Source organism: Cyrtonyx montezumae, unplaced genomic scaffold (genome assembly GCF_038088225.1).
Source record: "Cyrtonyx montezumae isolate F1298 unplaced genomic scaffold, pur_monq_1.0 scaffold_17, whole genome shotgun sequence".
NCBI lineage: Eukaryota > Metazoa > Chordata > Aves > Galliformes > Odontophoridae > Cyrtonyx > Cyrtonyx montezumae.
This window is the reverse complement of record NW_027071903.1, coordinates 9,740,197-9,764,714: the sequence shown is the minus strand read 5'-3', so window position 1 is coordinate 9,764,714 and position 24,518 is coordinate 9,740,197. Positions and strand designations below refer to the sequence as shown.

The window sequence follows — 24,518 nt, the reverse complement described above, 5'->3', positions numbered from 1 at the left end:
TCAAATGAATACTGCATATTTACATATGTAAGAACTGGGTAACTCCGGAGATTTTAATTGGTTTTAAAGGCTTTTTAAATTTAGTTAAGCAGTTGTAATGTAAAACAGGTCAGTGCTGACTGGAATTGTGTTTTGTCTAATGACTAGTTATGGGCTCTTGGAAAAGAACCTGATGGCCTTAAGTTTTTCTTTGGATCTCAGGCACACAGTGCTTGTGTTGGCTCAATGTGTTGCTACTTCTGTCTTGAAAATCTGAGTCTGTTGTTCTAAAAAAGAATTTAGATGAATTACTTCAGCCACGTTGGCAGACAGCCACTTGCTTCCCTTATAAATTAACAAGGTAATAATTGTTTAGAGATATGATGGTCACAAATATTTCTGTGGAACCATGGTGCATCAGAGTTGCTAGACAGGCTACCAGTAGTTGATAGATTTAAAGAGTATATTTTCTAAATAAACACTACAAATAGAAGAAATATGTGCAAACTGATTTTGCTAAGGTATCTACAAATTGTCAAGCTGCTGGCTATTATCAAAAAGAATGAGGCTGTGGTAAAAGGCAAGTGTACAACTATACAACTATACAGTGATTCTGAGGAGTGAGTAGATCCGTTATTCTATGAATTCCACAGTTCTGAAAATACTTCAGTATTTGTAGTATACCATAGTGCAGCATACAGTATATTGTAGCATACTTCAATGTGTGTATTATTTAAAGAGTAGCAAGGCACCTTTTCTTAAGAAAAACTTTTTTTTTTTCCTGTTCAATCTTTTTTTCTCTCCCTAATACTGTGCCTATTGCTAGACCAAAAACATTTCCATCTTCCCTTAATCTTTCTACAGAACCTATCTTCTGTTTCTTCTTTCAATTTCAGCTTCGTACAAATTCTGAGCGTGGGTGTAAGTGGTAAATAAATCAAATTAATACAATTAAAACAAAGAAAATGTTTTTTCTAAAGAAATAACTGACAATTTAGATCAGTCAATTACGATAATTATTAAGGACAGAATGTCAGTGATATTTCTTCAGATTGTCTTTTAAATATTTGAAGACTTTGCACATAGCTGCACAGTAATTAATAATAGACTATAACATGCATTTTCTATGAGGATATCCAATGAAGTCACCTGGTGCCTCACGACTGTCAATCCAACCAGTCTACCATAACATTACCTCTAAAATGAAATATTTATTGTTTAAAAAACTAAGTTTGCAATTTTATTTATTTACCTTCTAAGACTTCAGCTTCTACTTCAGAAGGTTTTGCTTGTTCCCTTTTCTGGTGGAATCATATTTGAGGGAGTCTGTCCAGTGCCGCAGATCTTAGAGACAGCCTTGCAGAAAGAAGGAAAAAAGGGCCTTATGTCACGTTAAGTACTCATCAGTGCAGTCTCAGGAGTCAGCAATGAGTCTGTACAGATACCTGTATGTGTATATGATGTATGAAACTTTGCAGGTTAGGAGTGGGACATCATACATACAGAGAATGTGCTTTCTTACAAATCAGGTTTTGTTCAATAGTACGTATGGAAGTCTTAAGTGTATCCCCAAATTGCTTTCTTGTGGATTCTTGTCAGCTCAAAATTTTGCTACTATAGAAAATGTGTGATCCAAATATACAAAACTGATATAGGTGTTTAGAAAAACAATCTTACTTTTTTTGGGTAATGGAGCTGCTCTAAGTAGTTCTGCTATTATTCCATTTCCTTGCCATCAGAAAGTCCATAAACAAACTGGATGGGAATGCAGATGTTTGGCAGCCTGTAAAATGAAGAATGCAAATTAGCTAAATAAATCCTGATGCAGGATGAAGAGATCAGTAACTGATCTTCCATCTTAATAATATTGCCTTTAGGAGTCCCCCCAAATGTTCGAGATCAAATTTGAAGGCTTGTCATTTTCCTTTCTGTGATACTGGGCAATTATGGACCATAGAAATCCATACAGTGCATTTACTGTGCTAATAGGTATGAGGAAGATATCCGCTGGTCAGAAGAAAGGAAGATACAAACATTTTTTCTTCTATTTTTGTAAATAGAACATATTTTCCAGGTGAAGAATAGCATATTGCTCGTGAAATTATACTATATTTATTACTTTTATGAATGATTATCTTAGATCTCCTTTCACAATTTGTATAACCACTGATTTGTAATTAGCACACACTGTTACCCTTGGATAATTCTGCACAAGTTTCAAAATAATTATTTTGGTGCACTTGTGCATTCCTTTTCCTTAAGGGCTAAATACTCAAAACTGTGTGAAAGAGAATTCTTTGTTACTTTTAGAGACTCCAAGATGCTGCAAAAACAAAGTTCACTTAAGCATGTATATTTTTACTGGCTTCAATAATATTACACACAGACTTAGATGAGGATTTATTTGTGGGTGCTTTGCTTAGGACTTGGGCACTTAGCTGCCAGGATCAAGTGTTACTACTGCCCAAGAAACCGGATCCAGCCACAAAATCTGAGTGTGCAGTTTAGCAACCATTGGCAATCCTACTCCTCAGTCTCAAGAGAATGCTACCATGTGTTGCTAATACGTGGTCACCTAGAGAACTAGGAGTTGGTAGTGCCCTGCCTTCATTCTTGAAACAAGGAGTGAGTTTTTACAAAAATGCAACGTTTCCCTAGTAACTTAAATATCACTTCACATCTCCAGAAACGGAAGGGGAAAAACTGCTTGTGTGTTCATTGAAGCATACAAGAATGTACTAAATTTATAATGGGTGCTTTGGCTATACCCCATATGTTGAGAAACAGGGTAGTGGTAAGGACAGGTAAACACTAGAACGGGTTTTAGAAGGCAAGTTTTAACACTTCAACTGTAGGAGTCTTTTTATGAGCTGTTCAGACAAACATTGGTCAGAAATAATGAAGGCACAGATGATTCTACTTTGGAGCAGGAAGGTGGCTTTCATGACCTCTGAAATGTTTTTTACCCTGATTTACTATGGTGATGAGGCCTATGCAGTGTTGCTATGGGGTCTGTTCCAGTCAACTGGACACATTTCAGAGCTGAGGTTGACAAGGGCAAAGTGGGAGGATGCTGTGGTGAAGTAAGAGGTAAGGAAAAATCCGGTTTCACTGCTCATGGAATGAGTTTCTACTTGTGAAAGGCAGATGCTCATAGTTATGCATTGATTTGACATAGGATTGTGAGACTGTATCAATATTTGTTTTTTTATAAGCAAAGTCGGTGCAGGTTTGCAGGATGAAAGCCTTAACCACAGCTATATTTTGTAATAAACCACATAGATTGCTGAAATGATAAACACTGTGGTTCCCATACCTGATGGTACTGGCTGCTACTATTATTGAGGCTTTTCCTTTGTTGGCTACAGAGGACAACCTTTTTTTGAAGGTTCCACTACTAACAGACTTCTCTGTATCTGTACTGAAATCAAAGGTGAGAAAAAGCCTCGAATATAGATAACGTGATGCTTCAGGAATACATCCTTCCACAAGAATAACACTCCGCTTAATCAGAATGTATGTCCTTAAGCATTCAGGAAGACAACCCCACTACAGGTTGGCAGTCGTTGCCACGTGCATAGCTCCTTGTGAATACTTATGGGGAAGGCCCAGCAAACACTGCAACTGGGCAGTGAAGCAGTGTGTGGGGGGAAGCTGTACTTCTGTACTTGTTCTTTGGCAATGTGTAATTGGTATTGTTTACAGTTGGGAGGACTCTTCAATAGTGGGTTTGGTGCATATCTAATGCACCACTGTGGTGATGCACTTTGAAGGCAGCGTCTTCAATGTAATCTTAAAACTCCCTGAATTAAGAGCAGAATTGGGAGAATCAGCATGGGAGTGTTACACAAAGAGGTGCTTTCTGGTCACCAACAGGAATGAGTAGGATACCAAGAACCATCCTGGGTTCTTCAAGAACCAGCCCAGAATCTGCTTTGGTTGCTCAAAAAAAAAAAAAAAAAAAAAAGAAAAAAGAGAAGAAGAAAAGTGTTTGCCATCTGAAATATTGTACTGAAAGTAAAATAAACAGTGGCTCTCCTCTGGCAAACCGCTGAATAACTTCAGCAGATAACCAATCCAGTCCAGCACTGCGTATGTAAGCACGCTCACGGTACCGTGATTTCCTGCAGCCGAAGCGCCGCAAGTTCCAGACGCAGTCGGAGCGGGGCCGGCCTGGGCCGCGTTGTGCGAGGGCAGTGAGGAGCGGGGCGGGCTGCAGCCGCGGGCATTCTCCTTTCCTGGCGCATGGAGAGCCGTGGTGCCGGAGCCCGGCTGGGCCGCGGGGGCCGTGACGCCGCGGATGCCGTCGCGCCGAAACGATCGGCCCCGGGCCGGGAGCGCTCCCGCTGAGGGGAACGGGCGGGCGCGAGGGGCGCGAGGGGCGCAGGGCCGGGCCCCGAGTCCCGCGTCCCCTTCCTCCGCTCCGCGCTCCCTTCAGGGGAGCCCGCGGGCCGTGACGGTGCAGGTGAGAGGCAGCCGCGTCCCCGGGGGGCCGGGCTGAGGAGGGAGAACGGAGGAGTTGGGGGTTGGGGGTCGGAGGGCCGGCGGGGACGAGCGGCCCCGGGGCCGAGCGCGGCGCCGCCCCGCGGAGAGGCGCGGCCGGAGGAGCGCGGCCTTTGTTCCCCGCGCCGGCTGCGGGGCGGCCCGGCCCGCGCGGCGCTGCCGGGTGCGCGTGCGCGGGGGCGCTGCCGGCCGCGCGCCTCCGCCCGCCCGCCTCGAGAGCGCGCGCGCGGCAAGCAGGAGAGCTCCGCCGCAGCTGGCGCGCCCCCGCGGCGGCGTCTCCTCGGCCGGCAGGCGGGAGGGAGCGAGGCAGGGAGCGCGCGGGCGGGTCGGGCCGGGCACCCAGCGTCTCGCCGAGCGCCGCGCAGCACGTCGCCCCGCAGCCCGCGCCATCGGGGAGCCAGGCCGCCTCAGCGAGCTCCTCCCGGCCCGGCGCCCGCAGGTGAGCGCGGACGCGGAGCGCGGCCCGGCGGCCTCGGCGCCTCGCCCCGAGAGGGACCCCCGCGCGGAAGGCCTCGGGGACGGTGCGGCGGCCTCCGAGGAGGCTCGGGACGCGGCCAAAGCGCGGCCGGTTTCCTGCTCGCAGCCGGGACCAGGCGGCCTCGGCCCGCGCGCCGGGGCCTCCCCGGCCGGGTCCGCGGGTCCCCGAGGGGGGAGCGGGGGGGGCGGCGGTCGGGCGGTGCCGCCGGGCTATTGTGCGCCGGGCCCAGATCAGGCTCGGGGCCTGCCGCGCGGCCTGCCTGCTCCTTTGTGGGCCCGGCCCCGCCGCCGCCGCCGCCGCCGCCGCCGCGCTTTGTGCGAGCCGGGCAACGCGCGCCGAAGGTCAGCAGGGCCGCGGCGGCGGGGGGAGCCCGGGGGCGGCCTGCGGGCCGGGGGCGGCCGTGCGGGAGGAGGCTGCGCACGAGGAACGGGCAGCTGCGCAGCCCTGCTGCTCCGGCCCTGCGTGAGCGGCGCGCGGGGCAGATTCTCGCTTAGCTCTGCGCCTTTGCAAGGCACGAGACCTTCAGTTCTTTTCCCTTTTCCGCTCTAAACTGTCGTTGTCTTGAAAGACTGGGAACGGCGGCATGTGTTGTAAGAGACAGTTCTTGAAGGGAAGAAGGAAAGGACTACTGCAGTGGTGAACTGGTGGCACCTTCGAGTAGTTTCAGTTCACAGTTTGTAACAGCTGTAAATGCAATTTCTTCAATTTCTTAATATTCTCTCTTCAGTCCTTTTTTCGGCTGGTTTTGGCACACGCTGCCTCTTCTTTGTAATGAGGCAAAGAACTTAGGTGTTAAATAGGTAAAGTGACTTAAATTTTTTTGAGGTGCATGTAAGGTTTTAGGAGGATCATTGCAAATAGGAGTAAGTCATGGAGGACATGGGATGTGCCACGCACAGGATGTACTTTGAGTTGTCTGTTTATCTCCCTCTTAAACTCAGAAGGTAGTACTGTGCTTTCCAGAGGGGAAGGAAGATAGAGGGCTCTTCTCAACCCCGAGTTCCTCTAGTTGATCTTCCAGAACATTTGAGGTGCCAGAGTACAGACTAATACTAAGACTAGTACTTAGACTAATACTAAGGCTCGTACTTAAAATTCAGATCTCTGGTCTGGTTAGCTGCTGCAGAAAAGTACACCTGCCCAAAGAATAAATTGCATTGTGTCTAATTCTGTTGCTTGCTCTGTGCTGTAATACTGACATTGAAGTTGAGTGCTAGAAATTATTATTGTATGAACTTCAGTGGAGACTGATGTTCTTAATTATCTTCAGCATTTTTACAGTAGGGAAAAATTATGCAGGAAAGCACAAGGATAAAAACAATCTCTTGTATGCTTTTAGGAGTCTGTTGTGACCCACGAATCCTAAAAGAGGAAACAATGAGCGTTTCATCCTGAAAGCTTGTTGTGACAGAGTATCTTGTCAATCTGTATTTACATTGGTAAGGTTCTAATGCTGTAGTCTTATTAGACTGTACTACAGGAGTTAGCTCTGAAGTCCAGTGGCTCCAGCTAAGTAGGTGTGAACTAAGGAAAGTAAATATTTTAAATAGCAGAAGTACTTTCTGTGCTTAGGCATGAGTATTGTTGCTGCTGTCTGCTTAGTGCGAACTGAGGAAGGAGTGCTGCTTGGATGTCAAGGACACTGGCTCCTAGCACAAGGGAGGGGGAATGTGAGTGAGTTTATGTCAGAAGCAAATCCTACAGCTGTGCGTGCTTGAAGAAATCAAGTGGAATGGTTTTAAGAGCTCTGGCCTTCACACAAAATATTATATGAAACTAGATATTCGTATGAGAAACTTGTTGTTCTTGGGTTAAAAGACCTTAGTTTTATTTTTCTGCTTGTAATAGTGTTTCTAGATTTTAACTGTTAACTTAAAAAGTTGGGCAGAGTTTTGCAAAGTAGAATATCACTGTGCGTTGCTGTAGCGGCTGTCTCATGTTTGGAAGCTAAGCTGAACCACAGTAGTCAAGGTGAATCAATGCTGCCAGAAGTCCTGGGCACGCATAAGGAACTAACTCAGTTACTGAGCTGTGTTGCCTGTGCATGGTCAGTTGACTGTAGAGTTACCCTAACCCCTCACTGTTGTAAGCAGGTAGTGCTTAAAAGAAATGGGGAAACACAGAAAGACGGTATTGAAGCACACTGTAAAGACATTGTCAAGCTCTTGTTTGTTTCAGCTACTGGTTGAGGATCAAAGCTTAGCTTTTCTTCTCTGAAGGTTAAAGTCTTAAAATGTGAACATTGTAGGAGATGTTTTCTAATGGATTTTATGATTTCTTTTGTGTTTCTCTGTTTGTTTCTTTGTTTTAAAGTAAAATTGTCATTAACAAAAGTGAAAATTAGTTGTGAGGAAAAAAAAGAATAGTAGATCTCCCTTTTGGCTCTGGTTGAAATACACTGCAAGCAGGGACATCTTTTCTTAGTGATATGCTTTCTGTTGTTGAATTTATTAATAAGAAAACTTGTGGTCAGTTTGCACTGTTTTAGAGTGTATGTAGTGTGAATATGTTAAACAGCATCAGTACAGTGTGGTGGTAGAAGTGCAGCTCTGGTCTGTGCTGTTACGGCATGGCATTGTGAAGTAGCAGTGGAGAGGTGCGGATGAACACTGCGTGCCCAGCGCAGCGTGTTGCTGCAGGCTGTGTGGAACTATTCCTATTAGTTCTCGATTGTTTTTAACAGATCTTCCCAACTTGCTGACTTGAGGTTGTTGGTTTTGCTGTTTTTTTTTTACCATGCTATATATTTTATATATATATATATATACACGCTATAGAGTGTTCAGATGTTAGGTATGCTAGGAAAGGAAAGCAGAACCTTACAGCACTGCTGCATAATACAATAAGGTTTTATGCCATGCTTCATCTAAAAAAAATATATATTCAAACATATACTCGTCCTAGTTCTAATCCAAAGTACATGCTATGCTTCTGTAATGTCCTGGACAACTATTTTAAATATATTCCTGCTCGAGTTAATCTATAAAATGGTGATTTTTGTGTGTGTGTTATTACAGGAATAATGAGAGATTTGGTTACTAATACCCCAGTACTTTAATCAGATGAAGAGCTAGATGATTGCAATTAACCAAATGGTGCATTTCTGATTGTGACTTGTTACTCAGTGCTATGCTTCTCCAAAGAGAATGGAAGCTGAGATTGTCTGTTTGCAGTAGAGAAGTAAAACATTTGAATGGTGACAACTGTCATTGTCCTTTTGCATCTAGAAATGCATTTATAAAATTACCGTGAATATTTTCCTGCAGGGAAATGGAATAGAAAGAACAGGAAATCCACCTGCAGACAGTTGTTGACTGTTTCCTTTTTTGTTTGCCTTATCTAGAGCCAGTTGTGTATCTTTTCTTTTAACAGTTGATGACCTTGCTGGGATACTTAAGAAAAGCAGAGCGTACTAATTTCTGTTGTTCGAAGTAACCACCAGCTCCTGTGAAGTGAAACCGCAATTCTTTGAACTTTGGTGTGTGTGCTATGAAGCCTTTAAGTTCACGTTCTGATATTCTTTCCTACGTTTCTCTCATGTAGTATGAAGCTGAGCAGAATTTCATTTAGTCTTTGATGAAAGGCAGCAGTGGCTTTCAGTGTTTGTGTTTGTATTTTGAATGCTGTCAAGGAGGAGAATGTAGAATGCCACACTTTTCACAGTTGTTCTCAAACACACGTTCAGATGAAACGTCGAAGGAAAAATATATCTGAAGGAAAATTGTATGTTACATTTTACTAATGTACAAATTGTCAAAGAATTGAAAAGCTTTAACTGGAGGAGGAGTACTTCAAAACAACTTAGTGTTAAATTAGGGAAGGGAAAGCTTGAAAATTCATTTATGTAAAGATTGCTGATGTTTAGCTTAGCAATGAGGTGTACATAAAGTTGTCTCTTGTTTGTTTATAGTTGAACTTTCATGAGAAAAAGTTTTGTTTTCTATACCTTATAAGGGGTTGATAACTGAAATATTAGGTTTATAAATGTTGTACATCTTAGTGTGTGTTTCTTTATGGCAAAAGGTGGCGTGGATGCTGGTTTGAAGTGGATTTTAAAAGCAGTTTTTCTAATATGCATCTTTATTTCTAAACGACACGATTTGTTGCTGTTATCACCTCATTGTTAGAAAAGAAGATGTAACAAAAGATGTAGCCCTGAGCAAGTTGCAGCATGCTGAGGGTAGGATTTGCCCAGGCTACCAGTGGTGACACTAGTGCTATCACTTGTAGTGAAGCTGACACCAGTGTGAATGTGCAGTGGGTCTGTTTCAGTTCCAAGTTCAGGAGAAAACTAATCACCTGTGAGGAATGGGTAGCTATTATCTGGTTCACTTCCCAAAATAGCATGCTGCCTGGTAACATAAGAGCAAGTGCTGCTGCAAGAGAAGTCATCCCCTCTCAAAGGAGAGCTTGGGATCAGTGTAAGTGCAGACTTACAGTTGAGAGTCTTGCCCTCCCCCTGCAAGCTCATTTTCGATGTCTTCCTTGCACCAGTATAAGCACTCCTGTAGTTGTGCAAGGCTGATTTTGCTGAATATTTTACCCTAAAGAGAGAGGAACAGGTACAAGGCAGTGCAGCCATCCCTTTTGGTGGCAGCTTCCTTTTGTCTATTGTAGGAATGGTGAGATTGCACTCTGGCACACTGTGGACGTGTGCCTGGAGTCCTGCAGCACAGATCTGGTGTGTTGTTCTTTGTACTGTAGATAAATCATTTTCTTCAATTGTTTGTAATGGTATCTGAAGGCTCTTAAGGAGCATGTAAGTGAGCATTTCTTAGAAGTGCTATTAAAACATTTAAGAGCCATTAAAACATATAATATTGCTACTTTGTCTTTCAAAAATAGTACCTATAGCTCACTGTATCAGTTTAGCACCAGGCCCTTACTCTCCTGTTGTCCAGTCTCTGAAAATGGACTTCTTTTTTCTTTTCTTTCTTTTTTTTTCTTTCTTTTTTTTTTCTTTTTTTTTCTTTCTTTTTTTTTCTCTTTAACCCACAGGCTTCTGTCTTCGGATCAGATACCTTAATTGTCCTGAATTCTTGATCTGCTTAGTGTCATTCTGGAAGTCACATTTGAAACACATACTTCTGTATACATTCGTGTATTGACACATAACCCTATTTCATGGTGTACAGGATATATAAACTCTTAGTTAAAGCTAGCTTTTACATTGATGTGAATTAGTTCGGTTTTGCATACAGATGAGCCTTCAGCTTTGGTATTTTCCCTCTGCTCCTGTGCATGCGCAGTTATCTTCTGGTAAAAGCGGTGAAAATCTTCTCACCCGATCCCTTGATTACTGAATTGCTTACTTTGGAGTATATATAAACCTATATACGTACGTATATGTGTGTCTGAATCACTGGGGTTATGAAATGAGTTCTGTTTGCAGAATTTTCCGCCCCTTTTGGGGCGTGGGGGAGTTAACAGTGTTGAGCAGTGGTGTATGCTTCATCCCTCCGTGCCTCGTCCCTCCGCGCCGATAGCTGTGATTATGCAAGTGTGCCAGGGTGTCATCCGGACTGGTTGCACAGGTGTGACGGGGATGATTTGGCTGGCAGATGTTGATGGTGTACTGTAAAATTTTAGTTCTTTGTGTTAGGTCGAGTGCAATCATTTAAAAAAGCTAGTTTACAAATAAAAGTAGGCACTTCGCTGCAGAAGTTGATGGAGATGTTTGTTTAAAACGGCATCTGTAATGCAACGATTTCAAGAGCCTTTCTGTGTGTGTTAAACATCTGCTGTCCTAATCATTTTAAATCAGGTGATCAGTTTAAAGAGTATTGTTCTTTGTGGAAATATAATTCTTCCAGGTATGTACAGATGCTGCTCTGCTAAAAGAGTGAGTGGGAGGACATAATTATTTCATGAGGGCTGTTTCTTAATATGCATAGGAGGAAACAGAGTTGTGTGTGAAACTTTCCTTATTGTCTATTTTTGCATGCTTCATCATCCAACCTAACACCTTTTCTTTTCCTTTGTAATACTTCAGAATTTTATAACTTTTTTCTTTCATTGAAGTTTACAGTTTGATTTTAGATAGTGAGTCATTGTTAGGATTTGATGGTCCAGATTCAGCACTGTGACACAGATTTAAGTTTCAATTTAACCATGCGACAGAAAGGGAGGACAATATTTTGCAGAGAAGGATGTAGTAGTGTTTGAATCTAGAAAGTGCTGAGGGAGCACAAAGTGGCAGAAAAATATATCTGCACCTGTCATTTCCCAAGCGTTTGTGATGGCTTGCATTTTATTTTCTGGTATAGACTCAGCCTGACTTATGGCAGGATTTTAGTTTTGTATGCTGGGAAGCACTTCCCAGGCACATTCACAAAGGAGTGAAATAGCACATTTTGCTTCGTATTTTAGATAAACCTGAACAGACATTAATGGGGATAAAAGACGATATAGTTCTGTGGCCTGAGAGCTATTGGTCTGCTAATCTTAATCACTCACTTCAAAACCTGGGTTGTTGCATCATGACAGAGCAGGTTGAGAGAACTTTTTTTGTAATACAAGGATTCCTCTGAAGAGAGGTTCCTATTACTGGCTTTCCATAAAATGTCAGCGTGGGGTTGGCAGAAGAAGAGGGTCTTCAGATTAGATAAAATAAGACCAGTGAGAAGGGTGTTGCAAATACCTGGTCTCCCTAATTTGTCTGACGTAGAAAATGCTGGAATTGGAAGGAAGCAGTTATGTGTATGTGAGCAGGACTTGGACCATCTCTGGAAAGTAGTCAGTGATTGCAGTCTGACTATTGCTGGATTAAGGATTGAGATGTTAAAATAGTTTAAGGTAGTGGTAGTTAGCATGTCATGATATTTAGTTACTGCTGACTGGAAGTAAATTTGAAGAGGGTCTACAGAGTTAATTTAGTATCCTTCTCATGTTAATTCATTGCCTTTTGCATTTATGTGTGATACTTGCTTTAAAGGGAGGGAACTAGTTCCCCGTGGTGACTCAGACACTTGTGATGGAGCTGGAACTAACCCCAGGTCTGCCATGAATATCCCACGCCACGGACTGCTCAGTACCACTAGTTCTACTTTTCAGCTCTCAAGGAATGCTGAAACTTCTTTGTGATGTGGTGGTGTGTGGAGAAGTCAGCAATGCACAGTGTTTCTGGTTGCTGTGCCTGAGGTTGATAAGACAAACTGAAAAATGCTTTTGTTGGTGAGATAAAGGCATGTTCTAAAACTAGTGATTTCATGGAAAGTGTTTTCTGAGGAACTGGAGGCAGCAGAGCTGGCACTGTGCAGAAATGGGCTGTCTAAACTTAGCAGTAACCACGTTAACAATGCAGGTAGCACTGTAATAACAATTAAAAAAAACCCAGGATTTTAAATGGTGAAAGTTGAGTCCTTATGCTACAGTACAACAGGAGCAGTTGATTCAAAACTGCTGAGCAGAGAAAAAATAAGTCATTTAAACAGTACTGGGTTTAATGGAGGCACATGTACTTCAAAGGATGGATGATGGTAACACGAGGCATGTAGAAAATGGGATTTAAGGAAACAAAGTACTGAGAAGTTTTAAATAGGTATGTGAAAATGCAACAGTGTTTATATGCTTCTTCTACTAAGGTGATGTGTGTTATGATGTAGATAGTGTCACAGTGCTCCTTATTTTCTGCCTGTAAGTACAAAAGCCAGTGTCCCATCCTAAATTTCCAGAGCTTCCCTTTTGATATAGTATGAAAATCTTGTTTCAGAAACATAGAAATGCCCATTTTAAAACTATGGACCTTATGTTCTTTATTCCATTTGTGTGACAGAGAGATATGAGGACATTGTCTTTCTGTTATCCTTCTAAATGTTCTCACTCCAGGAGATTAGATATCTGAACTGGAAAAGGGACAGTTGGATGTCTATTTTATAGGAAGGAATCAGATCTGTGAATTGCAGTGTTAGGCTTCCAGTGCCCCTGCTGTGGGGTTGTACTTGAAACCCACATGTACATCTGTGTTTGACATACCTTGTGGCAGAAAGATCTCCGTGCCCTCCTGTACACAGTCTCCCTCCACAGGCACGTTGCCCATCCTTAACAGTTCTTCACTGTGTTCCAGCGTGCAACCCTGTGTATGGGAATAAGAACAGGTTAAGGAACACGAGAATTGATTGTTACCTAAGACAAAAGTATGCATGAACATAAGAAATGTAGAAACTGGAGAGAGCTGTATTAGAATAGTCTGTATACCTAATCCTTTCTGACTCTTCCTTCTACAGAGCAGCTCTGTGCATTATGATTGGTGTCCTGTGAGCCACGTCTTTCTGGAATCAGGTCGGGTTGTTTTGGTGGACTGCTCCCTAGTACTATTTGTTATGCAGGAAAGTTTCGGAGCATAAAATAGATCTGGAATTGAAATAGTTATTGCAGGAAGACTTTGTATTTGAAAGCACATCAAAACATAGGTATTTCTTTCAGTTTAACTTTACTGAGTTAAGGTAGGCACTTCTATGCCACACCCTCTTCCCTGGGTCTGCCACAGACAGAGTAATGGTGATGCAATATTGCATGGCAATTACAGTATACAGTGAAGAATATAGTTTTTGCAAAATCACACTGAGGAGAGGAAGGCAGCCCTCAAATTGTCACATTTGGTAGGATTTGCTGTTAACACTTACAGAGCTGTTGTTCTGTGCTTGGTTTTTTTTCCTTAACTTGTATCTAGAGTCTGTCTATGATATCTCATAGAGCAGAATTCAGTGCTTTCTGCTTCAGATGCTTCTGAATGGTAGTGTATATTACAGCATGAAAAATAACTTGTTTTCCCGTGGTGCTGTTACTGATTTACTTAGTAGCTGGTCACTTTGTATGCCTTGCTTACTTTTTATTGCTGCCTGCTAAGCCTGGAACTTTTTATAAAAGGTAACTGTTGACCTGTTTGCTTCAGGATGATCCTGATGCAGTGCAGTTTAGTTTGCTCTAGTAGTTCAGTTTAGTTTGCTCTAGTCGTGGTAAAAGGAAATGAGATACTGTTAGAATATAAATAAATCAATTAAAACTGTTTGCCATGTTGCTAGTTGTTCAAGTGGAGTTTTATATGTTTTCCTTTGTCTTTACTTCGTCAGATTCTGTGGTTTCTGCCATGATCTTTATTTTGAGATCTGTACTTGTGCTTTACCTCAGTTTGCACTGCTGTGCTCAAACTGGCACACTGCAGGAAGGCACGCACAGTTTGGTATCCAGAGGAGGCTGCGGTGTGGGACAGCTTGGTGTTCTGAATTCAAACCAGTTTGTTGTGCTGTAGGTTCCAGGTGCGGGCATGCTGGAGGTTCAGGTGTCCTCTGTCAAGGAATGCTCTGGCCACTGACTGACTGCTGATACTGACACTGAGGACACAGAGCTGGTGAGCAGAGAAAAGAGGAGGGCTTGTTCACAGAGCACCGCTAAAGGTAAAGTGCAGGAGTGCATCTCTGAACAGTGTTTCTGTATCACCACCTTGCAGTGGGTGGGGACCTGCAGTATCAGCAAGCTAAGTTATTTACTTCTTCTTAAAAAGGAAGAATACTGTAAACTCCTATTTGGAAGCGATCCACAAACTTTTAATGCCAGCATTTGGTTTTGATTTGTATTTAAAGAATGGTTCTTTTTCTTCTGTATTTTTAACTATATGTAATGGAAAAGATTGTTTCACTAGGCTGTCTTTCATTACAATAGACAACCAAATACCAGTTATTTTTGCTTATACCAGTTTACATAATGTATGTCTGCATTTTCTTTTTCTACTGGTGGCATTGATTTTAGTATGGCTTGAATTTTCAGAAATTTCATTTATATTTTCTTTTTCTTCAAGCTCAAAAAAGGGAAGATAAATGTCATTCAGTGCTATAAAACACTCATCGATGGCCTCAGTGTACAAATACATCTGTTTTCTTATTTACCTCTAAGCATAAATATAAGACGTGTGAGACTGGAGTGTTCTCTGATTATACAGTACAAACTGCATGGGCTGAACGCAGGGTTTTGCTATTGATCAGGCATTTCTAGTTTTCATTCTAGAATGAAATTTGGGGTTTTATAAGTTAGTGGTTTTTTTCTCTATGTACTTTGTTTCAGAGTTCATCCCTCTTTGCAGGACTAGTGTTTCCTAGCTGTATAGTCTCTGATACTTGGTGCTAACTTTGATCTTCATTCAGTAGAATTTAAACACTGAACTGCAAAGTCCTGGATTGATAGAGTTATTCACTTGCAATTGATAAAGTTCATTGTTTCTTTTTAAAAATGAATGCTATATTTTATGTGGCTGTTGTATACCTTTTCTGCGTTGCTCTTCCTTCCTAATTTTACATTATATATGAAATAGTGGGGAAGACAAACTTGGGCAGCTAGAAGCAGGCAGCTCCTGGGTGTGGATGAGTAATGTCCTGGCAGAGATAGGACTAAGAGCTAATTACAGTGGTTAAACAAGTGAAATAGCACTAGCCAAAACTCAGGTTTTTGTATTAGATTAGATACAGGTCACTACAGTTAAATGGGTGTAAGAGGTGTAATAATATCCTGCTTGTGTTTACGTAGTGCTGTTTGCATCTGCTACAGATGCTGAGTTTGGAACAGACCTGGATTGGCTGCTGGTAATGACTCATCTGGTGATAGCATTCTGAACAAGGGAACGCGCGTGGTAGCATCAGACATATGCTGAGCATTAGGGACCAGTGGTTCACTGCAGATGATCACAGAGACTGTATTAATCCATTGGGGTTTATCTTCCTGTGTATCAGAAGGGGATGTTGGTAGGGAATCTCTGGAGGTATTAAGAACAGATACCTGCAATTTTAGGCAGACTGGCTCACTACAAGGCAGTGGAAATTCTTGTAATTTTGTGTGAAAACGAGATGAACTGCACAGATGATAATTTCCAACTTCGTTTTCCGAAGTGAAATAGTCATGAAAGCTGCCACCTCATTGCTTTTGTAGTTTTATCTTGGTTTATAATATTCTGTTACATTGGATTGCTGTGTTTTTTGGTTGTTATGCATAAAGAGAGAAGACCTATGTGTCTGAAATAGCAAGCAGAATATCATTCGGGGCACTAAAGAAAATGGTGACTGGAAGAGTTGGAAAAATTCATAATTCGTAAATGAAAAACAGTAGATGAACACGAAGTGGTGTTATGTTGTTGATTAGTCATTTGTACCGCACACCAGAAGTGCTTCTAAAAACGTTGACGTGGGCTGCAGTGTGTGTAAGCAGGGCTGTTTCCAGCAGCGTCAGACTGGCAGAGGTGGCCATAGATTTGATATAAACCATGTCAGGCCTTTGGTGATCCAGGATTTCCCAGACTCCAAAATGGATAAGGTTTGGGTTCTCAGATGAGTTTAAAATTAAATAGAGATCCAAAGCATTATTATTTAACAAATATTCACAACCTACTTTCTGAGGTGCTTGCTCCCAACCCACGTAGCACTGTACGGATTTGCTGAAGTGGTGGTGGTGAGAGCAGTACGCAGTGTTTTCCATAGGGCCTGCTGAAACTTCTGCTGCTGGTTTTGCTGTGCATAGGCTGTTGCAAATGCAGGAGGGGACAGAGGGAAGGTGTACATTCCTTGGAAAACTATATTCCCGAAATGTGAAGGACACGGTTCAGAAACAGGCATGTACATAGCACGACAGAGGCTATCCTCAGCAGCTTAAGACTTGTTGATAATTGAGCAGCCATGCAACAAAAATTGTTAACTTCTAATGAACTAAGGATTTTTAAAATAAAATTGACCTAATGCTAATTTAAAAATGGCAAGAAAGTTCTCTGCTTAAAATACACTGGTATTTCCTTTTAATAGGAACAAAGGGTGCTTTATAATTGCCTTCGTTTGTAAGTTGGTATTCACTTCAGTCTTCTTTATCCAGTAACACTAGCGAGTGCTTGGGCATGAGACTGTGCTTTGTGTGTACATGCACCGTTGTTTGTGTCTGACTGTACACACACACTTCTGTTGCATTCATTAAAGCTTCCTTCTGCCACCAAGGAAGCAGCGGTGACATTAATCTTGTCAATTTATTTTATGTTACAAATGTTATGAATATTGAATTGTGCACGTTCTGATGACAGTAGCTAACCTTTCCCTACGTGCTTGTAGTTATCGTTCAGACCTGTTAAGCAATCAGTAATTTCAGCGGTTGCCTTCGTTCTGGGGTTTTGGCATTCTCGGGCCTATGCAGCATCTTGAAGGTAGCCAGGTGTCAGTGTTCTCCATGTGTTACGAAGGGATCTAACTTCCAGTGCCCTACAACTGGGCTTTTTTTTTTTTCCTAGGTATCATTCTCGAATATGATTGTAGAGCTGAAAAAATGAAGGTTTTCTGTTACCTTGGTCATGACTGTAAGGTGCTGAGAGTTATTCATTTTTTAATGCAACTCTCTGAATTCACTTAGTTCCAAAATGTGATTGGAATAACATTTTGTCGTACTGCATGTAGAATTTTGTGATGAGGCATTTTTCTGTCCTTGCACCACTCTCAGGCATACACGATGGGATTATTTTTTATTTTTCAAACACGATGATGACTATACAGATCATTTGTGGTGCTTTGTTTTTTTTCCTTTTTTTCCCCCAACACTAATACCGTTACCCCCTCAAAAGGTATTTAAGGCATTAGACACAAGTGTAACCTATTAGAGCGAGTGAAGGTACTGGAAGAGCAGATGGTGTTAGCCTGAGGGTGTCAAAAGTACCCTCTATTTCAGTGAAATGGGACAAGTTTGGTTTCCAGTATGGCGTCTGAAGCGAATGTTTTGGAAAGGTGAGAAGCTGAGATGGCATAAATCCATCTGTATGTACCGCTGTTACTTCCGTGGTGTGTGAGTTAGTTCTGAACTTTTCTTGCAGCTGCTTTCCTTGTGTCTGCACATCAGCTGGGCCGTTCAGTTGGATTGCTGCACCTTCCTGCTCTCACCGTGACTTCTCCTTGGCGGTTTCGCAGCCTGTTCAGGTGCTGCACGCTGCATCACACACGGCAAAGGGCACACACTCCCAGCTCTGTACGGGGCTGCTGGCACTGCCGTGTGGGGCAGGAGGCAGAGCCCTGGGCATGCCCGACTGCCTGCCGAGCCCTTGGTAGCTGCTCCACAGGTTGTTCCTGCTGCTTTTCTTCATCTTGGCTCCTGCAATGGAAACCGCCTCGATTCTCACCTGGTGGGACATACAGCGATGAACTGTAAACATACTGTGTGTTTTGTTGATGGCTTCTGTTAAGAGCACTGAAACCTTCCTGGAAGTGGTGTTAACTTGCTCATGTTGCAGGGGCAGTAAAAGCCTCCGCAGTCTGCCTGGACCAGAACCTGAATTTCACGTGGCAGGAAAGCATTTCTAAGATTGCTTTTGTGACTCAGGTACAGCAGCCTTGCTTTGCCCAGCGCAGCGCTTGGCCCTGCGTCCGCTGAAATGTGCGCTTATGTGAACAGCCCGTGGTGCTGTGGGCTGGGCCGGGCTGGTGGGTCGGAGCTGGGAGGTGCTGCCTTCACGTGTCCCCCCCCTTCCTGTCCCATCCCCCCCCACCAGCTGTTGGTGGGCTGGTTTCCCTGGGGGCGGAGCTGTCCTCTGGCTGGAGCTAGGAACTGTTAAAATGCATGTCCCCTTTCACTCTGCTGCTTAAACGTACTCAGATTCGTTTGATGTTTCAAACAGTGGTGGTTGTAGGAGTTGCTGTTTCTGCACATGACAGCCGCGTCCCGTGGTTTGTTGGCACTGCTTATGCCACTTGCTCCCAAAGCTAATGGCAAGTGTTGCACACAGGGTTGCGTTGATTTGGTGTTTTTTTTCCTGGCCTATAGAAAATGTTTTGCAACTAAAAATATCATTAAACTTTTATTTCCAGTTAGGTGTTTGGTTTTGGTTGGTAATTTGTTGAGAAAGTGTGACAAAGGCAAACACAGGTTAACTGTTACGCTATTAACACTGATTTGCCATTACCATGTAGGTTTTAAGACATCTATGAAAAACTAACTTCTTTTACTTTTCCATTGTGAGGCATTAATCATCTTTTATGTTAGCAAGCGATGGGAGCGTAGGCTTTGGGCGGGTTTGCACTTGGTAAACTTGGTTTCTTGCTTTATTCAGTTTCTTGTTTGTTCATCCCAGTGCCAGGTTCTCAGGTTCCTGTGCATTTTGGATCCCTGCTCAGTGCAGTGGTGCTCGGCTGTGAGGGCCAGGCACAGGCAGGAGTGGTGCCAAACCAGGGCTGTGCAGTGTCCTCCTCAGTACTTCTGAAGCGTTGAAAGCAGTGGTGGGAAGTGCATCTGTGCACCAGGTCTTGTGCAAATTTGGAGCTTGCTTACCTAACCGTGGTACAGGTCCTGGGGGTGTTATCAGCAGAGCAAAGCTCACCCAGCAGGTCGGACTGCCTGGGGAACAGTGCTTTTCCCAGTGTTGTCTGTGGGCTCTGGGTGCAGTTAAGATGAAGCACACGCAGGCTTTTCCAAAATGTGTTTACAATTTCTGCAAGGTGATGTTTTCAGAATTTTACTTAAGAATATGTAGGTGATTTCTAAGCTCTTTCCAAGCACTGTGATAAATTTGGTCAGCTGTGCTGTTACTCCACATGTCCAGTTTGTTCTCCTGGACCACAGTGTGACAACGTGAGTCTCCCATCTACAGATTTTGGAGAAATCTAGTAGCAGTGCTCAGTTGTCACTGGGCTGACTGCCTGAACCCTGTGCAACAAGCTGGTGGGGTATTGCTTCCCCAGAGCACAGATTTATTTGTCACAGATCGCTTAACACTTTCCATCTGGAGGGAATGCTTAGAGAAGAAAAACAAGGCCAGAAAACTACTACTCCTTTCAGATCTCATTTAGGGCCCAGTAATGAAAACCACTGCATGGTTTTATTTTGAAAGATGAGATCTGGATATTTTGAGAGCAGTGAGCTCAAGGTGAAAGAAGAGACTTTTGGAAGGCTGAGATGATGCTGGAACGGGGCACACCAGACTGAAGTCAGGACTGAATACCAGCTCGCAAACACCTATGTTAGAGCTCTGGATTGGAGAGGGGCTTTTGATGAAGAGAGTGATGTCCACCTGTGGCTGTTTTGTGAATGTCAGGGGGTAAGCTGTTTTGCTTGTTGGAATCTCATAGTTTGTTCGTTTCATGCCCTGAATAGCGCATGCCTTTGCAAAAGCACGCACAGTATGCTGCTCTGAGCATCTAGTCCAAGCACGAGTAAGCTGGTTTGTGGTTGAAATAATTCTAAATATGGGAAGCTTGCCTACTGTCCAGTATTCTCATGTCAAATATAAAGGAGAATAAAGATGAAGTTTTGTTTCAGTTTTATACATACACAACAGATACAGAGCTGATGTACAGAAACTCTTAAGGTGGTTAAGAATGTTTCTGTGCAAGAGATTCCAGTTTTGGATAGGGTTTTACTTTAAGCTATGGAAGTAAGGCGTATCTTCTCAATATTGCAGTTGTTTTTTTTCCTAGCAGTACTAGTGATTCCTTTTGTGCAAGTAGGAGAGGAGCTAGGAGGTCCAGGACAAAGCGTGGCAGCTGTATGTGTTAAGACATATGGCCTTTTACCACTGCTCGCTGAGTGCTTGAAAGCACTGTGCAGTCAGACAGACATCAACTTTGGTTCAGGGGCAGTGGAAAAAATAGAACTGTAAACTCTACTGAATGTAAGACTTTATAAACAGCACCTTTCAAGTTACTTTGAGTGCCTCATGTTTAATTCTCAAAGTTCATCTTCTGGATTCCTTGTCTTATTTGAGAAATTGAGTAAAATAACTCCTGCTTTGTATTTATTTTCTGATGTCTTCACGCATGGTTTAGTTCAGCAAGTGGAAGCAATGGATGTGTTTTAAAAGCTATAGGACTTAATAGAGGAGTGAAGAGTCCATGTCCTATCCTGGGAAAGATCTGTGTAGTAATCTTCCTAGCTGTGTTTTTCATTGTTTCTGGTGGTTTCTTGTCATTTTTTGTAATCGTTCTGATGCATTCAATATGATTATGATACTCAAGCTTCTTTTTTTTTTTTTTTTTCCATTTCAAATGGCTGGTTTCTTCTGCATAGAACTTAAAATTCAGCTTTAGATTTGTTATGTAGCATGCACAGTTGTTCTGCTCACCTGACTTGATGGAATATTGTGTAAGTGCAGTATTAAAAGGAACAACAGCAAAACAAACAAAAACAACAGCGATAACCAGCAAAACAAAAAAAACCTCTGAGGATTTCAGTTGCCTTTGGTACTTCTTTGCACATTTACTGTGCAGATTCCAACAGGTAAACTCCAGTTCAGAACAGTTAGCAGAATGTCTTCCCTCGTGAGCTCCGTGTCATACCAGCGTCTATTCTATGGAGCATAGCTGGAAGTCTACATGTAAAGTAGGCACAGCTGCATCGCATGTTTGGGTTTCACTTCTTTTTGTCTAATTTATTTTGATTTCTTCTGTAAATCGAGAAATACGGTAGGAAGAATAAAATAAAATGTGTTCAGATACAATCTCTGCAGTATGCTCACTCTTTTTTCTCTTCTCTTACAGAAATGAGCCGTCAGACTGCTACAGCACTACCTACAGGTACTTCCAAGTGTACGCCATCACAGCGAGTGCCTGCGCTGACTGGCACGACAGCTTCCAATAATGACTTGGCTAGTCTCTTTGAGTGTCCTGTCTGTTTTGACTATGTACTGCCACCAATTCTTCAGTGTCAGAGTGGCCACCTTGTTTGTAGCAACTGTCGCCCCAAACTTACGTGCTGTCCAACTTGCCGAGGCCCGCTGGGCTCCATTCGTAACCTGGCTATGGAGAAAGTTGCCAATTCTGTACTATTCCCGTGTAAATATGCCTCTTCTGGATGTGAGATAACTCTGCCACACACAGAAAAAGCAGACCATGAGGAGCTGTGTGAGTTTAGGCCTTATTCCTGTCCATGTCCTGGTGCTTCATGTAAATGGCAAGGTTCTCTGGATGCTGTAATGCCACATCTGATGCATCAACATAAGTCAATTACAACACTTCAGGGAGAAGATATAGTGTTCCTTGCTACAGACATTAATCTTCCTGGTGCTGTTGACTGGGTGATGATGCAGTCTTGTTTTGGCTTTCATTTCATGTTAGTATTGGAGAAACAGGAAAAATATGATGGTCACCAGCAGTTCTTTGCGATTGTACAGCTGATAGGAACACGCAAGCAAGCAGAAAACTTTGCTTATCGACTTGAGTTAAACGGTCATAGGCGGCGACTGACTTGGGAAGCAACTCCTCGATCTATCCATGAGGGAATTGCAACAGCCATTATGAATAGTGACTGTCTAGTCTTTGACACCAGCATTGCACAGCTCTTTGCAGAAAATGGCAATTTAGGCATCAACGTAACTATATCCATGTGTTGAAATGGCAATCAAACCTCTTCAGGCCAGTGTTTAAAACCATTGCATTTAATTTAGCAGAAACTAGGGTAACCATCGTTGACTGTCAGACAAATTATTTGGTAGATGGAGGGTAGACATATATGAAGGTAAATAAAAGGAAAGGCTGTTAAATTACAGGAAGCAGTTGCATGTAGTAACACTAATATATTTAAAATAAGTCAACAGTAAACCACTGAAAATATATATACACCCAAAATGGGCATCTTTTGTATTAAGAATTGATTCTACAGGAAATGTTGTAAAATAATTCTAAAAACTTGTTTGTAGATTGATTGTACTGTTGAAAAGGATACTGTTCGTGTTTTTGTTTGTGTTCTTTTCCTCCCCCTTTGACTGACAAGCCATGTTGAGCGGTTTGGGCTTCGGCCGCTGCTTCCCGCGCCCCTCCCCCCCTTTGTAAGTCACTACATAGTATTGCTGCTGTTTGTGTATATTTTTTGTGTATTTGCTAATTTTTATTAACTTCTAGTTTTTCATTAAATAAATATGACTTTCTTTTCTGTAATTCAGGTTTTTCTCTTTTTTTTTTGTATCTTTAAAAAATTAACTACAGGTGTCATCTTTTGATATGCATAATTGCTATGGTAAAATTAATATTTCTGTATGTTTGGTAAATTTTGTCTCTTTCCAGTAGTCAATTAATTGGTGATACTGTTCTTAATTGAGCTATTTTGTGAATGTATTGAACTTGAAAGGAGTAATGATGTTCAAAGATGTATCAGGAAAGAAAGCTCCTTTAAAAACAGGTCTAGATGTTGTTGTACTTTGAGTTATGATCCAACAGAAATGAATTACAAACATTTCTCCGCATTAAAAAAAAAAATCAAGTTTCAAATTTAGAGATGCTTAGAAACTCCACTGCATCCTTCTGTTTGGTGGCTTTCCAGTACAAAGAAGGTATTGTCTTACACAATATTTGTCACTATACAATGGCCATTTGTTTAAAAACAAACAAAACCACCAAAAAAATGAAGAAAGGGCAGTCAGAATGAGATGTTTTCAGACTTTTCACATTTCTCATTAATAATGAGAATATCTTGCAAATCTAAAAACAATTTTTTTGCTTTGTGCTTTAGCTCAAAGTTTGACACACTACTGCTCTTGCTCACTTTCTTGTCCTCCTGTCTCTTGGTTGTTACTGAAGTAATTTTCTCAAGCTGATTTTTGTATATTATTTTGGTGACATGATACACAGCCAAATGCAAGTGATCTCCTACAGATAGGATTCAGCAGCCGTGACAGCTTTTGTAAGATATGGGCTTTGTGCAGACTGCCTCTATGTGAAAAACGTAACCTTGAATGTATATGGTATTTGTGTTACAAAACAGGTGCAAAGAAAGAAAAAAGGATTAAGGTGAAAAGCTGTTTCATCTCGAGCTATTGAAAGGAAAACTCTGTCAAACCCAGTAGTAATGGACATCTGTTTGGAGAGGTAGCCTGACTATTAATTCCTTTTGTAACACATTAAAATACGGTTTATTTACTGTGCACTGTCTTTAGCTTTCTTATCAGAAATAGATCTATTAGGACAATTCTTGTTCATATGATTTTGATTCATGATGAGGTAAGTAATTCTACAGGTAAGGAACATCAAGCATATCGAGTTGGATTTATACAAGAATACAGAAGCAGCTGGTGTCATGTGATGAAGGGAGTTTAACTGATTTGGTGTTGAGGCTGTTGGAATTGTGCACAGATTTAATATACACGATGTACGGGTATCTTGTGGCAACAGGTAAATTTTTCAGGAGGAAATCCTTCAGTCTACTATTTCCTTACAAATACACAAAAGATTGTTTGCAGTCTTCAAAATTCAGCACTCATTCTCACCTGATAAAAGTGTGCCTACATTTATCTGAGTTTTGTCTTTTGGTCTACTGACAGAAACTTGCCTGAAAATGCAAATTAATTTTATAGGCATGCACCCACTCCCCCGATTGGCTGGCTTGGAGTGAAGGCTGTGTGCTCATGTTGTTATCTGCTTTTCAGCTCAGGTTTTGAAAGGAAATCTAGCTAAGAGCCTGCTAGGGTCACCCTGAGAATGCTGGTACTTGCAACTTGAGCATCACAGGGCTGTGTAAGTGCACAAGTTAGTGAGATTGCTGCTGCTTGTACTCGTGTTCTGTTGTCCACAAGAACTTAAAGCCTTATTACACTGTTCTACAGTGAATTTTATTAGGCTGGAAATCA

At 42.2% G+C, this 24,518-nt stretch overlaps 1 protein-coding gene across 5 annotated transcripts; it reads left to right on the top strand.

The window, feature by feature from the left end:
- The first annotated feature begins 4,207 nt into the window (after positions 1–4,207).
- SIAH1 (siah E3 ubiquitin protein ligase 1) lies at positions 4,208–24,169 on the top strand. 5 transcript variants are annotated; one of them, XM_065733231.1, is made up of 3 exons: positions 4,208–4,444; positions 14,218–14,355; positions 21,439–24,169. In XM_065733231.1, exon 3 carries the CDS (start codon positions 21,441–21,443, stop codon positions 22,287–22,289), a length of 849 nt encoding a protein of 282 aa, XP_065589303.1. In that variant the 5' UTR covers positions 4,208–4,444; positions 14,218–14,355; positions 21,439–21,440; the 3' UTR covers positions 22,290–24,169. The 5 variants fall into 5 exon arrangements, with proteins under 5 accessions (XP_065589303.1, XP_065589304.1, XP_065589301.1 ...); XM_065733229.1 differs by lacking the exon at positions 4,208–4,444 and adding an exon at positions 4,759–4,921; XM_065733232.1 differs by lacking the exon at positions 14,218–14,355.
- The last annotated feature ends 349 nt before the right edge of the window (positions 24,170–24,518 follow it).